Source organism: Dendropsophus ebraccatus, chromosome 14, assembly GCF_027789765.1.
Source record: "Dendropsophus ebraccatus isolate aDenEbr1 chromosome 14, aDenEbr1.pat, whole genome shotgun sequence".
NCBI lineage: Eukaryota > Metazoa > Chordata > Amphibia > Anura > Hylidae > Dendropsophus > Dendropsophus ebraccatus.
In genome coordinates, this window is record NC_091467.1 from 37,421,429 (window position 1) to 37,437,478 (window position 16,050).

The 16,050-nt window shown below is 41.5% G+C and overlaps 1 protein-coding gene across 4 annotated transcripts in view; it reads right to left on the reverse strand.

Annotated features, from left to right (window-relative positions):
* The window catches only part of TMEM94 (transmembrane protein 94), a 63,143-nt gene that overhangs the window by 2,757 nt on the left and 44,336 nt on the right, over positions 1-16,050 (reverse strand). For all 4 annotated transcript variants that reach the window (XM_069952912.1, XM_069952913.1, XM_069952910.1 and 1 more), the window contains exons 21-27: positions 15,844-15,959; positions 14,405-14,504; positions 14,221-14,329; positions 12,951-13,140; positions 9,436-9,513; positions 8,664-8,749; positions 2,190-2,271 (exon numbers count right to left, since the gene is read on the reverse strand). In XM_069952912.1, coding sequence (XP_069809013.1) covers positions 2,190-2,271; positions 8,664-8,749; positions 9,436-9,513; positions 12,951-13,140; positions 14,221-14,329; positions 14,405-14,504; positions 15,844-15,959 — 761 coding nt within the window. The remainder of the gene's footprint in view (positions 1-2,189; positions 2,272-8,663; positions 8,750-9,435; positions 9,514-12,950; positions 13,141-14,220; positions 14,330-14,404; positions 14,505-15,843; positions 15,960-16,050) is intronic.

A 16,050-nucleotide genomic window follows, 5' to 3' on the forward strand; every position in this document is an offset into this window, starting at 1 on the left:
TTTAAACAGGCTGATTATTGTGCAAAAATTGTTCAATCGTTTGAATTCAAGCAATAATCTTCTGGTGTAAACGTAGCAGCAAACAAACAGCGAATGAAAGTTTGTTTGTATGTCATCGATCGCATCTATTGACAATTAACAAATCATTGGTAATTGTTCTGAAGTCTTTCAGTGTAAACACTCATTGTTCACAATATATAGATACAAATGCAATTATGTATGATACAGTATACGTACAAACCCAAATACAATCACATTAACGATTTTTTATAGCGATTTATCTTGCTTGTCGTTCGCTAATCGACAAGCGATTTATCTGTACATGTAAAAGGAACCTTAGGGTCATATTGCACATCCTGCCCTGGCACACTAGGCCACAAATCTAAAAAATTGGCATTCTGTTACAAAGTCATTACATGGCTCAAACACTGGACGGGAAGTGACACTAATGATAGTTGTATCGCTTATGCAGACCTTTGCTGATACAATGGACAGTTTAGCATGGTGAAAAAAATAGGGGAGATGAACTTAACAAAAGGTGCCTGAATTTGGCCCAAGTGTCTAGAAAAAAATGCATCTGACTAATTAAAAAAAAAATAGTCACATTTATTTAATAGTGTACACCATTATTCTGGCAGAAGACACTGGTATGTACACCAGGTTGTACATTAGAGCATAAAGGAAAAAAAAGCATGGGCTACAGTGATAAATTTAGATGAATTTCTACCTGTCTATCCTACTTTTATCCTGTCTCAATTAACCTAATTTTAAATAAGGTGTTGGGGGCGAGTGTTTATCTATAAGCCACAGCAAAGAGCATCATGCTTTACTAAGACATGAAAACTTCTGTCTCTACAGAAATTACAACCAATATGGATAGAGGCTCCAACAGTGGATCATGTAGAACCAGGTCCGGCCATAAAGAGGACCTGTTACCCCCCCGCTAGAGATCTTTATACTTATGCCGGTCGGTCGGGGGGGTGACAGGTTCCCTTTAAGGGTGTGTGAGCTCTGCTAGCACACAGAATGCATCACCTCATCAACCAAAGGGAGTGGTGCCAGCACTGACCTCTAACCATAAGCATGTCTAATGACACACTTAAAGTTTAATAGGGCAGCTTTTCAAACTTAGATGTCCACACTGTCTGTGCGGGCTTCAGCATACAGCAGCGGCTCTAGGCGGAGAATACACAGATGATAGCAGCTCTGCATTATCACTGTAGGCTCCGTACTCCCAGGAGTGTAAAGGACCTGTGATGAAATTATAATCATTGTCACATGACCATACTTTCCTAGGTCCTTCACCCAGGGGGCAGTATAACTGAAGATGAGGTAGATGCAGGAGAGTTGCAGAAGACCAAAAGAAACTCTCTTCTAGTACTGTACGTTAAAAGGACTGCAAAAACGCACTGTGAACCCACACTTATCAGGGCGACAACCTTGTCCTATCCTGGAACTGTAAATATAGATAGTGGTGGGAGGGGAGCGAGATAAGGGAAAGGGGAGATAAGGAAGTCAGTGTTGCTATTAGTGTGGAGGGGTGTTGGAAGTGGTTAAAACTGACAGATAGGTAGAAAAGGACTGCTGCACTGTGGTGTTTGGTTCCTACAGGTGCAGCAGTATGTGTTGCACTGTGGTGTTGGTTTACTACAGGTGGAGCAGTATTGCCGCACTGTGTTTTAGGTTTATCGCTAGTAGAGAAGTATCTATTGATGCACTATGGTGCTGGTTTGGCGCTGCTTACATGCACTACATAGTGGTATTTGGAACTGTTCGGTAGTATGTGTTTGCTGATTAGGTCCCAGCACTCTGTATTGAACTGAATTGTGACTAAAGTAAATTCTACACATGGCGCCATCATCTACCCTAAGGATGGCCCTGTGTAGCACCATCCTAAAAGAAAATGCATCCAAAGCAGGCAACACAATATACCGGCTAATACAAATAGAAATAAAGGGGGAGATTTATCAAACATGGTGTAAAGTAGAATTGGTCCAGTTGCCCCTAGCAACCAATCAGATTCCACCTTTCATTTTCAAAAGAGCCTGTGAGGAATGAAAGGTGGAATCTGATTGGTTGCTAGGGAGGACTGAGCCAGTTTCACTTTACACCAGTTTGATAAATCTCCTCCACAATGTCCACAAACAAAACACTTGATTTGATTGCTTTTTTTTACATCCTGGATTTACCTTTCTGGGTATAGACTGAAGATTTTTCCCAGTTGCTACAGTCATTATAGAATTGTCAGATGGCTTTCCAAGCAGAGAGACACTATAGAACATGAGAAAGAAATAAGCTGGTTAATGTGTACTTAAAGTGACACTGTCACCCCCTTTGTGCATTCTGACATCTCTACACAGGTGTAAAGGGTAAATTTAGCGTTTTTCATACCTTATTTCATATCATACGTCATGGCGTTTGTTTAAGGAAAAAAAGTGTCCTTTTATCAACTGCAGATTGTATTAAGTGGGCGTGGCCTCGCGGCAGTAGCGCCACTTCACCCCACCCACAATGGCACAGTTGACCCCGCCCCCTTGACGCCCATTGGTTGGCCGACGTAAAGGGGGTGGGGTCTAGACCTTTCAGCCAGCCTGCTCCAATGGCCGGCAAGGGGGCGGGGGCCAACTTTAGCGTTGTGGGCGGGGCTAAGTGGTGCCAATGGCGCAAGGCCCCGCCCACTTAATACAATCTGCACTTGATAAAAGGGCACTTTTTACTTGAACAAGCACCATGACATATGATATAAAAAAAAAGGTATGAAAACCACTAAATTTACCCTTTACAGCTGTGTAGAGATGTCAGAATGCAAAAAAAAGGTGACAGTGTCATTTTAAAGCATTGCTGTCCATTTGGGTAACAGGATAAGCTGTCATGTGCGTGTAAATAAGGGGCAGCATAAATTCTGGCCATTGTATAACTTGTATATCACATTTTCATTAGATTTCTGCTCTTAAAGCTTTATTGCTAATTTACAGTTCTCCATGAGCTGGTGGATGCAGCCTAACTTCTATGATGGCTTCCATACATTGTACACACCCAGGATAGGGAATCCTTCTCTTCTATACACACTCTAGAAAGTAGCAACAGCATACATGACATTATAGAGCAGTACTAAGCAGTCTATAAATGAAATAATGGGGTGAAATCTTGTGTAGACAATTATTGACAAAATAATAAAGCAAAACATTTATAGAAGTGCTCCATTGTTAGATATAATGCACACTGCAGCAGTATGAGATACACTATTGCATGGTCTCAAGCCAGGCCATATTGCTCTTCCTCTGAATTTAAGTTAGTAGATTTAGGCATGAGCCTATATAACAAAAACTTATCCACAATGGGTTGTTTGCTACAAATGTGTTACTGTTACAACTTCATTAAAGAATACAGATGAAACATAAGCCTCAATAAATCATGGCAAAATTAAAAGAGAGAATTAGTAAGTGCCTCAACCTTTTAGGGTAAAAAGAGCACAATTTATAACAGAATGGCCAACCTCTGTAAAGGGGATATCCAGGAATAGAAAAAAAACATAGAAACCCTGATTATTTGTGGTACAATGATACCTCGGTTTAAGAGTAACTTGGATTGAGAGTGTTTTGCAAAAAGAACTCAGTTTTTTGAAATTGTGACTTGGTTTAAGAGCTCCCTGTACTGGGTGGGAGGGGGAGTGGGGGAGGAGCATGGGGTCTACAGCACTGTACTCACTGTACACCACTGTGTAAACTGGGTTTGGATTACAAGCACGGTCCCGGAACGTACTATGCTCGCAATCCAAGGCACCACAGTATTACAATTCAGTTCCGATCACTTCAATGGAATAAAGCTGCACAGCTACACGCAAAGAGAGGACAAGTGCTGCTTCTGGAAGAAAGCGGACATGTTTTTCTAAGCCTGGACAATTTCTTTAAATCTACCTAACTTTGGTACAATTAATTCCCTCAGAATAAACAAGGGGGGGGGGGGGATATCATCCCTTTTGTGAATTAATTCCTTTATCAAAATGGAGAACAGCAGAAAAACAGCTGTAACCACAAGGTTTCTCCATTTTCTGCAATCTGATGTCCTCTGCCTAAAGTCAGGGGAAATCTGACTCTAGTAACAGACAGCAAGATGGAACACAGGAAGTGGTGGTGGGTATACCATGTGCTCTGTGCAGATGAGGTGGAGCAACAAAGCCTGGGCTCTTAACTTGCAAGCTATGAGCCTCAAGATAAGCTTCGCAATCCAAACAAGGTAAAGACCCCCCCCCCATCCTCTCAGAAAACCTTGAGCCGAATTACACAGCCCAATCACTTTAGTAAATGAGAGCTGATCTGCTAGATCGGTGCTCGTTTACTGAGCCTATTACACGGCTCAATTATTGTGCTGCACGGACATCATTCCCTGGTATCTTCCTGGCTTCTCCGTACTCCCTGCAGCCTCCAGCACAACGTCAGAGCTGGTCTCTAAAGTGACAGGTTTCTCAGCCAATCACCGGATGCGGAAGTCCCATCCTGGGCAGTAATTGGTTGAGCAGCCTGTCACTTCAGAAACTCGCTCTGAAGTTGTACCAGAGAATGGAGAAGCCAGGAAGACACCGGGGAGCGTGGAGAGGTAACGTATACAGTTTAATATTTTCTTTACAGATTCATCAGCCGTTGGCTGCATGTTGCAATTACATGCAGCGATGCGTGGATGGCGGCTGATGATTTTAGGTCAGGACCTAAAGACACGATCAGCCAATGATCATTGTCAAAGGCTGTAGGATTCAGTGCTTGCTTCCATGAAACACAGATTGCTGTCAGAAAAAGATCACTGGTCCATCTAGTCTACCCTAATTCAGTTACTGTAGATTTACCAACCAAATCTGCTGGAAGTTTGTTCCAAGCATCCACTATTTCAGTAAATTATTATTTTCTCATGTTTCTCCTGATCTTCTCCTTAAGGAACCTCAGATTGTCCCATTGTTTTTGTATTCAAGTTTCTTATTAAAAACACTTCCATCCTGAACCTTATTAAACTCCTTAAAATATTTAAATGTTTTGTTATGCACCCACTTTTCTCCAGACTACATGAGTTTAGTTCCTTAACCCCTTAAGGTCAAAGCCAATTTTCGTTTTTGCACTTTTTCTTTTTTCACTTTATGTTTTAAAGTCCATAGCACTTGCATTTTTTCACCTAGAGATGTATATGAGCGCTTATTTTTTTCGAAACCAATTGTACTTTGCAATGACAGGCATTATTTTTCCATAACATATGCTGCGAAACCGAGAAAAAATCATTTGCGCTGTCAAATTGAAAAAAAAAAAAGGAATTTGTTTTGATTTTGGGGAGTTTTGCATTTACGCCGTTCGCCCTATGGTAAAACTGACTGGTTATGCATGTTCCTCAAGTTGTTACAATTACAACGATATGTAACATGTATAACTTTTATATTATCTGATGGCTTGTAAAAAATTCAAACCATTGTTAACAGATATATGTTCCTTAAAATCGCTCTATTCCCATGCTTATAGCGCTGTTATCCTTTGGTCTATGGGGCTGTGTGAGGTGTCATTTTTTGCGCCATGATGCGTTCTTTCTATCGGTACCTTGATTGCGCATATACGACTTTTTTGATCACTTTTTATTACATTTTTTCTGGATTTGATGCAACCAAAAATGCGCAATTTTGCACTTTGGAATTTTTGCGCTTACGCCGTTTACTGTGCGACATCAGTAATGTGATTAATTATTAGTTCGGGCGATTACGCGCGCGGCGATACCAAATATTATTTATTTCTATTTATAAAATGGGAAAAGGGGGGTGATTTGGACTTTTAATAGGGGAGGGGATTTTTTATTAATAAAAAAACATTTTCACTTTTATTTTTACTTTAACTAGAAGTCCCCCTGGGGGACTTGTATATAGACAGCACTGATCTCTCATAGAGATCAATGCTGTGTATATACACAGCAAAGATCGATTAGATCGGTCATAGATTGCTATGGCCTGCTGCAGGCCACAGCAATCTATTGCCGAGACGGGATTAGCGTCATTCCGACGCTGAGGCCCGGCACGGGCAGAAGAACGCATCTCCCCCCCGCGATCGCATGGCGGGGGGGGGAGATCCGCCCCACTAGACACCAGGGATGCACGGAGGAAAGCCTCTAAGTGCAGCTGTCAGGTTTGCACTTAAGAGGCTTAATTAGCCGGCGCGGCAACGTGACCCACGCCGGCTAATAGAGGCACTGCCCGGCTGCACATGTCAACCGGGATCAGCGCCGTTCAGAGCGGGGTCCCGGCGGGACCCCGCTCTGAACACCCCCCGCGGTACCATGACGTATCAGATACGTCATGGGTCACTAAGGGGTTAAAGGGTTATTCCACTCAGGTTCAATACATGTTAAATCATCCACCCTTCTGGACAGGGCCGTTTATACCACTAGGCACCCACGGTCCGGTGCTTAGGGCAGCATCAGCATCTTCCACCTCCCATTAAGGCTTGCCATTAAATCTGGTGTCTTTTTGAGGGGGAGGGGGGAGTATGGCGTTGTTGTTCAGGTCTGGTGTGGCGGTGTTATCCTATCACAGTATGGTGGTATTTTTCAGGTCTGGTATGGCGGTGTTATCCAGTTACAGTATGGTTGTATTGTTCAGGTCAGGTGTGGCAGTGTTAACTGTGACGACTGGAGCTATTACCCACCAATCCTGTGGTGAGAATTTTGAGGTTTTGGCTGCATGTGGTGACGTACAGTAAATGTGGGAGCGCGGCCTAAGACGGATCAGATGTTCAGAAACTAGAAAATCATGATGCTTATTGGCGAGTGAAGAAGGGGCATCTTGAGGTTTAGTGCCTAGGGCAGCAGCAGCTGGTATTACAGCCCTGCCCCTGGAGACTTATAATTCATTACATACATGTCATTACCTTTTCTGTTTCCTTGTCCCAGTTCTGTGTCTTTAACAGAACGGAAAACAGCAGGCTCAGAACTGGAGAATGCGACAGAAAAGGTAATAAGTATGGAATAAATTGTTAGTCTCCAGGAGGGGGGTTATTTAACATGTATTTTACATGAGCGAAATAACCCTTTAAAGTGTCACTGTCGTAAAAAATTTTTTGCAGAAATCAATAGTCCAGGCGATTTTAAGAAACTTTGTAATTGGGTTTATTAGGCAAATCTGCCATTATCTGCATGTAAAAAGCCTTTTCCCAGCTCCCCCCTCCTCTCCTTTCTGTCATCCACTCCTCAGAATCAGAAAATCTGGACTGTTTTTTCATCAGTCAGATCTGTCTGGTCTATGAAGAGGGGAGGGGGGAGGAGGAGATTAGTGGGCAGCTGAGAGCTAAGAACAAAGGATTACTCAGCAGGGGAGCTATTCAGAGCCCTAATTAGAGGTCAGATAGCTCAGTGGTGATGTCACAGGAGAGAGCCCGGGATGTGAGTAAATTAACTCTTTGTTGTCCTGTTTTTGCTGCTTTTACTTTCTCTCTCCATAGGAAAACCATGAAGACAGGGGGGAGAGCTTCAAACTGCTTTTTCATGATAAAAATTCATTTTTCGCCTAATAAAACCAATTACAAAGTTTCTTAAAATCGCCTGGACTATTGATTTCTGCAATAAAAATTTTAACGCCAGTGACACTAAGTCTTTTCTGATATGTTTTATGCTTGAGACCATCCATTGTCTTTGGACCTGTTCTATTTTAATCTATATGTCTTTGTAGGTGAGGCCTATAAAGCGCTTTACAGCCTCTACATATACAGCCCAGCATTCTATAAGCTTTCTCCCAACCGCCTGGCTGCACTTCACAAATCACTACCCCTAAATCCTTCTGTTCTGAAGTCTTCACTAACACAGAACTGTCAATACACAGAACTGCAAAATCCCTAGTTTTGACCACATATCTAAAGCTAAATCATTTTCCATATTACAGACACCTACAGGAATATTAACCGTATTACACACTTGTGTGTGAATACCAAACAGACAAACCTTACCTGCAATACCTGCTCCTATGCCACTTAAAACATATTATGGAACATAAATGGATCAGACAGCTAATATTAGACTTATGGGGAGCAATTAGCAAAATGTACTATTTGTTGTAAAGGTTGATATTTATCATAAGAATACATATTAATTAAAGAGTGCTATTTAGGATTAAAAACTTAGCAGCTTTGTTACAGAAACGACACAGTTTGTGTAATGCCTCGTGTAAGGCATTGACGCTCAGTTCTATTCAAGTGAATGAAGCAGGGCTGTAACAGAACACACAATCAGATGAAAGGCCTGGCACTGGTTTTAGAAGCAACTATGTTTGTTTTTATTAAATCCTGGCTAACTGTTTAAACAGGGTTGTCTGGCTATAAAACAATATATATATATATATATATATATATATATTTTTTTTTTTTTTTTTAATTTGTCTCAAATGTCAAAATAACATATGATGCTCCCATTCCCTGACAACGTTAGCTACACAACAACTGCCTGCTCAGCCAATCAAAATCAGTGTCCCACCTCAACCGGTAATCTGCTGGGTGAAGTAGTTCTTGCGGCAACAAAACACCATTGGAAGTAGCAGTGACAAGAGAATTCTGGGAGCATCAGGGCAGCAGCTGCAGGGGATTAGGGCATAGCTTCTTTTTATGTCACCATGAGCCACATACACATTTTATCAAACAGGTTGGCAGTCTCACCTGAGTAATGGAAAACAGAAACAAGAGAGCCACAAAATATCTGTAGTACTGAGGCAAGGAGGTAGCTGGATTACACAGGCCAGAAACTAAGGGAAAGTAAAAAAAAGCTTTAGTTATTTCATTATAATTATTATTTATTCCTTACCACCACACAAAGATAACCATTCCGTGTACATGGCTGTATTACGACATGAACTGTATACATAGGGGGACAGTTACCAAAGCTGGTGCAGAGGAATGGAGTAGTTACTCACAGCACATCAGGTTGTTGCTTTCCTTTTTACATGGAGCCTCTGACATATGAGAGGTGGAATCCTACTATATATAATAAATTCCATAAATTCCACACTGATATATATAATAAGACTCCCCCTTATTTATGAAGCCACTGCTTCATATTTCATGTTTTACATGACTCATTTAAGGGAAAACTCCCAGACACGGCTTATTTATCATTTTATTTCAGAAACTTTCCTGCATTCATTTACTTACGCAATATTTATCAACAAAATATGTGCCTTACTGATGACTGCAACATTACCCAAGGTGCACCATTGTCAGTATATCTGCCCCATCGTGCCAAGGATAGGACTGGATATTAGGCAAAGAATAGAATGGGCTAATTTGTGATACACCCTATGCCCATAAGCTATCATTCTACTAACTATACTTCTCTTTTAATAAAAAATGTAATCCTTTTTGTCTGTTGTGTACTTATCCATAAAAGGTGAATAAAGATGATCTAACCTACCTAAGATTCAGTGATTTTTACCTGCACAATCACAAGGGTAAGCTGACACTGTAAGAGGAAAAGGAAGCTCTTTCTGATACCATATGTTGCATGTCGAGCCTGTAATAAGTACAAATAAGAATTTAGGCCAAGCAAGGGTGAAAAGAGAAATTGACAGTATGGCTGAATATACAACATCCACATGAGTATTCTGGTATCTCCTATGCAGACTTCACAACAACAAAAAGAATCCATGTATAATGTATATGACAGTGTGGCAACATGCATACTACTGACCAGTTAAGTGTCCATTAGTTTTTTTCCTTGTCAACCTATTTTACTTGTTCTTAGATATCATAACAAAAATGTGACTTAGGTTGTTATTACAGGACAAAAAATTGCTTTTATTAAGAAACATAACATATACATATATATTGCACCATTAGCCAGTATTAAATTTAATCTTCTTGACTGCACCACATTTATTAACAGCTAGGTAGGGGAAGGGGCTAAGGAGAGGGCTCAGGGGCTGCGGGTGCCTGCTGCAGACACCCGCTGCTAATGACTGACATCAGTAATCCCACTGATGTCAGTCATTTAAACATCTAAATGCTGCACCTGTCACATGTCTCATCAGCACCCCTGCAATGTGATTTCAAGGGGGACAATAAAATTTATGCATAAAATTTACTACTAAAGGCCCTATTCCACGGGCCGACTTGAGAAGCAAACGAGCGCTCTCAGCAGCAGATTGTTGCTGTATCAGTCGTTTGTTTTTCAACATGTTAAAAAACAAACGACTGCAACGGTCAGCCGACATGATTGATGTTGGCTGATGGTGGCCTTCTATTCCACGGGACGATTACCGGCCGTAACGGCTGATAATCGTTTTGTGGAATAGGGCCTTAAGATGCATTTAGGACAGGCACCATGCACCTACACTACACTGTCAGCACCATGGGTTCTCTGTCATCTCTTCTACCATCTATACACAGTATACAGAGCATAGCCATGTTACTTTTATGAATTGGGGGGAGGGGGTTACACAGAAAGGGCCAGATTACAATCAGGGCTGTGGTGGTGGAGTCTGAGTCCTGGAGTCGGAGCTAGTTTTGGCTGGAGTTGGAGCTTTAAAAAATGTAGAATTGAATTTTGATATGAATTTTACAAGTTTTGCTCATGAATATATATTATGAGCAGCATTCTAATAGGACACTGGCCCTATTACATAAGGGTGGTCATGGAAAAGTTGTCGGTCACTATTTGGCAGTTTGTTTTTGAGCTGGAAGAGTCCATTGTGTGGGGGGAGATCTGTACTGTTCTCTTCCTGGATGCTGGATGACTGTTTATGAGCAGCAGTGTAATATGAAGATATCCTGTGTAATATAGAGGAGGAGGAGAAGACATAAGTAGTGTAGCAGTAACCTCTGTCCTCAGTGTGGTGTTTTCTCTCCGGGAGAAGATTGTGTGTTTTTCTTCAGTGTTCTATGGCTGTGTGTGTGTGTGTGTGTGTGTGTGCGCGCGCTATGGCTGCAGTAGACTGTGTGTGAGCTATGACTGCAGCAGGCTGTGTGCGCGCTATGGCTGCAGCAGGCTGTGTGTATGTGTGCTATGGCTGCAGCAGGCTGTGTGTATGTGTGCTATGGCTGCAGCAGGCTGTGTGTATGTGTGCTATGGCCGCAGCAAGCTGTGTGTGTGTGTGTGTGTGTGTGTGCGCGCGCGCTATGGCTGCAGCAGGCTGTGTGTATGTGTGCTATGGCTGCAGCAAGCCAAGTGTGTGTGTGTGTGTGTGTGTGTGTGGTGTGCACTATGGCTGCAGCAAGCTGTGTCTGTGTGTGTGTGCTATGGCTGCAGCAGGCTGTGTGTGTGCGCTATGGCAGCAGCAGGCTGTGTGGGTGTGTGTGTTTGCTATGGCTGCAGCATGCTGTGTGTGTGTGTGTGTGTGTGTGTGTGTGTGTGTGTGCGCTCTATCGCGTGCCCCCACAGTGACCTTCTATATCACTGTGGACCTCTATATCACTATGTTTGACCCCTCTGTATATCACTATGTTTGACCCCCTGTATATCACTATGGTTGACCTCTATATTACAGGGATCTGTCATTGTTAGCAGTGTTTCTTTAAGTATGGTGACTATTTAGTTAGAAACATAGAAGACTGTTAGCAGGAAAAGACCACCTGCTCCATCTAGTCTAGTTGTGAATAGTTCAGGACATGGAGGCTGGAGACTGGCTGCATCAATGCACACACAGGAGAATCTGCTTTATATACAGTATTCCTTTATTCACTCAGAAGTCAGATAAATAACTCCCCTGGTATCTGACTGGCCATTTATGAAGGAGCAGGAGTCGGTCCTGCTAAAATTTAGGAATCTGGGTCGAGGTCTGAGTTGGTCCTGATAAAATTCAGGAGTTGGAGTCGGAGCTGTGGCTTACCAACTCCACAGCCTTGATTACAATAATAAAATACATTAAAGAATTTAATTAAAAAAAGTTTATATTTTGTAAATGAACATTAAAAAATAGATTGATTATTGATAGTATGGTTACACTTTTAGGCTGCGTTCACACTACGTACATTTCAGTCAGTATATGTATATTTCAGTCAGTATATTTCAGTCAGTATTGCAACCAAAACCAGGAGTGGATTAAAAACACAGAAAGGATCTGTTCACACAATGTTGAAATTGAGTGGATGGCCGCCATTTAATGGCAAATATTTGCTGTTATTTTAGAAAAACGACTGTTATATTGAAATAATGGCAGTTATTTACTGTTATATGGCGGCCATCCACTCAATTTCAACATTGTGTGAACATATCCTTTCTGTGTTTTTAATCCACTCCTGGTTTTGGTTGCAATACTGACTGAAATATACTAACTGAAATATACGTAGTGTGAACGCAGCCTAAGGCTGGGTTCACACTACGTATATTTCAGTCAGTATTGTGGTCCTCATATTGCAACCAAAACCAGGAGTGGATTGAAAACACAGAAAGGCTCTGTTCACACAATGTTGAAATTGAGTGGATGGCCGCTATTTAATGGCAAATATTTGCTGTTATTTTAAAACATAGGCTGTTATATTGAAATAATGGCAGTTATTTACTGTTATATGGCGGCCATCCACTCAGTTTCAACATTGTGTGAACAGAGCCTGTGTTTTTAATCCACTCCTGGTTTTGGTTGCAATATGAGGACCACAATACTGACTGAAATATACGTAGTGTGAACCCAGCCTAATACATGTATAGTGGAGATGAGTATTACAGTAAGTTCAGGTTCACATAAACCTGATTGCTTGGTATTTGAATCCCATAGCCTGGAGAAGATGGATGCAGCCCTACGGCTGCCTGGAAAGCTTGAATACAACCCATGTAACTTACTGTAAGTCTACTCATCTGTAATGTATACTCTAATAAATCAATCAATCACATACCCCTAAATAAAAGGTGTTGGTGCTGTATCTGAGAACATGGCTGGTGTTCAGTTCAAACTCTATGGTAGTAATACTATATAGTAATTTAAGCCTTTAAACCACAAAGATACAACTACTGACCTGTTCAATGAGACGGATAATGCTGACACTCTCCTCCTGCCTAAAGGATATAGAACAAGGCAGGCTGTTCAGTGCAGCCGAAAGGTATAAAGGAGACAACTCCTCTGATGTGTTTACCCTAAGAGAACCGCTCATATATCCAAACATATCCCAGGAACAACGAGAAGGAAACAATGGATCCAGAGAAATACTAAACAATAGGAGACAAAGATGACAAATCAGGATGAAGGAGGTAAAAAATAAATGGGAAAAGTCAGGCGAAAATTTTTATTAAAGTATTGTATTGCTCCCCAAAAGTTATACAAATCACCAATATGCACTTCTTACGGGAAATGTACATAAAGTGCTTTTTTCCCTGCAATTACTACTGCATCAAGGCTTCACTTCCTGGATAAAATGACGATGTCACAACCCGGCTCCCAGAGCTGTGCAGGCTGTGGCTTGATGCAGTAGTAAGTGCAGGGGAAAAAAAGTACTTTATAAGCATTTGTATATTGGTGATTTGTATAACTTTTGGGGGGCAGTACAATACTTTAATAAAAAATTTCGCCAAACTTCTCCTTTAAGTGATAAATAATTAAATGTCATCATAAGTAAAGTGCACGCAAAGGGAAAAGTTTATTATAGGACATAATAAAAACGTGTGTGTGTGTACAATTCTGGTCAGCTTCCTTTTGCTGGGCCCACAGGCTTCTGGCTCTGGGTTAGCTGGTCTAGACTTTACAGATTTGCCTGTTCTTTTACTTAGAGGTTGACAGACTAATTCTGGACACTCCTATCCTTTACTCTCTGTTGTGCTATCTGGAAAATAAATGACCCCTGCCTTCCCTGATGACAAATCTTGAAGGTTGTAGGGTCACTACATACAAAGCAACTGTGAGTGGGAACTGCCATCTAGAAAAAAAAAAATCTCATTGACATATCAAAGGTTTTGATTGGTCAGGGCCTCATTGCTGATCAGGAAGCACAGTGTCACAAGACCAGAAGCAAAACACAATATTCTATATAAAAGAGTGAACAGCTGACAAAATAGAACATTAAACAATAGAAGGGCAGCAGATAGGGTGACCAGGATTTACCAAGTTTCTGAGCACAGACAAAGACATAAGGTGAGTAAACATAAAACGGGCAGAGATGTTAACAGAAATTATATACCAACTACAGTTGGAATAAATTGATTATTATACACATCATGATAGATCAAATAGATCAAAAATAGAAAATAACATAAGTGTAAAAAAAAAAAAAAAAAGTTAGACATGCTACTAACCTGATATCACTTTGTAAGAACAAGCCACTGTTCCTGATGCTTGCAGAACTCCCCATACAACACGTTACCTCCCCATACTCCTGCATAATCTGGATCATTTCACACATAGCTACAAAAGAAATAAGTATGAAAACACCAAATAGTGGTCCATTGCTGTCCTTTCTATATTTTAAACTTTACTCACTTTCTGGGGTGCAGTCAGTGAATAGTGGGACCAGTAGGGGAACATTATCAATGTTCTGTAGATGAGGCCTGACTTGATGGATACCACGAGGGAGCTTTGCCTATAGCAGGTAAAGAGGTTATTACGCTTATGTTCAACAAGAATGTTTAACAGAATAAATTTATGTTATGGTGTGCTATTCTTTTCAGTTCATCACTTAACACACCAGGCGCTCATAGGCTCCAATACTACAAAAATGACACAAAATTTAAAAAAAAAAAAAAAAAAAAAAGGTATACTGGTGTATACCAGCCTGATAAAGACCAAAAGGTCAATCTCTTCCCTTATCTGTGGGAGCTTTTCCAGAAGAAACAATAAATGGGCAGAGTGTAAAGCAGGCTTAGTAACACATGGGGACAGCTACAAACTTCATTATATTAGCCGTTCTATGGACAGCAAACAGTAGGTCACAGTTATATCCATAAGGGTGCCTTCACACCTACCAACTTACAGCGTAAATCTGAACGACCGCTGCGTGTATGTAATTCTGCTGGCCCCCTAACCCCTTCGGCTCCTGCCCCGCTCTGTCTGTATTTACGTTACCTGTCCTCGCTGCACAGGGTCCCGCTGTCCTGCTCTCCTGCCCAGCCAATCAGTGGCTGCGGTTGGGCAACACACTGATTGGCCCGGTGTGAGAGCAGGAAGTCGGGACCCCGTGCAGGGGACAGGTAATGTATATACAGACACAGCAGAGCGGGAGCCGAAGGGGTTAAGGGGCCAGCAGAATTACATACACGCAGCGGTCGTTCAGACCACTGCGAGTATGTAGTGACAGTGAACTGCCAGGACCTGCCATACTCGCAGCGAGATTTACGCTCCCAGTCAGTAGGTGTGAAGCTACCCTAAGGGTAAATTCACAACACATTGATAGTGGACATTCATTGTACAGTTTACTAAAATACTTGGGTAACCCCTTTAAAGGGAACCAATTCGTTAGTTATTAGTTATAACAGATTTCCCAAACGTATCTGGGGTTCCTTCCTCCCAGCAAAAAAACTTTTAATCCGACGGGAGAAAACTGTGAACCAGGCATAAAGGCGGAGATTGGAGCCCAGCCTGTAACCAGTCATGACTCTTTGCCTGTCAGCGTGCTCTGCAGGGGTGACTGATAGGTAAAGAAGCCTCTAACGTACTTCTTTGCTTGTCAATCAGAATTAGTGCTACCCACCATGTACACTTTATGGGGGACATTTATCTAACATGGAGTAAAGTGAAACTGTTTCAGTTGCCCCTAGCAACCAATCAGATTCCACCTTTCATTCCTCACAGACTCTTTTGAAAATTAAAGGTGGAATCTAATTGGTAGCTAGGGGCAACTGAGCCAGTTTTACTTTACACCATGTTTGATAAATCTCCCCCAATGTATCTTAAAAGGAATGCAAGCTATCCATTTTTCTTACACGGTTGGAATCTTCAAAAAAGCTGGGAACATCACTGTCCGTAGGCTGGAAACTAATCATATCAGAGTGCCCTTCCTCATCCATGAGAAGTAACCCTTCTGCATCCTCCCGAGACACTAATAAGTGAAGATTAAAAAAGGAAGAAAATTCTAAATGAAACTGAACACATACAAGAGGTTTGTCTACTAAGGTAAGACCATATGTATA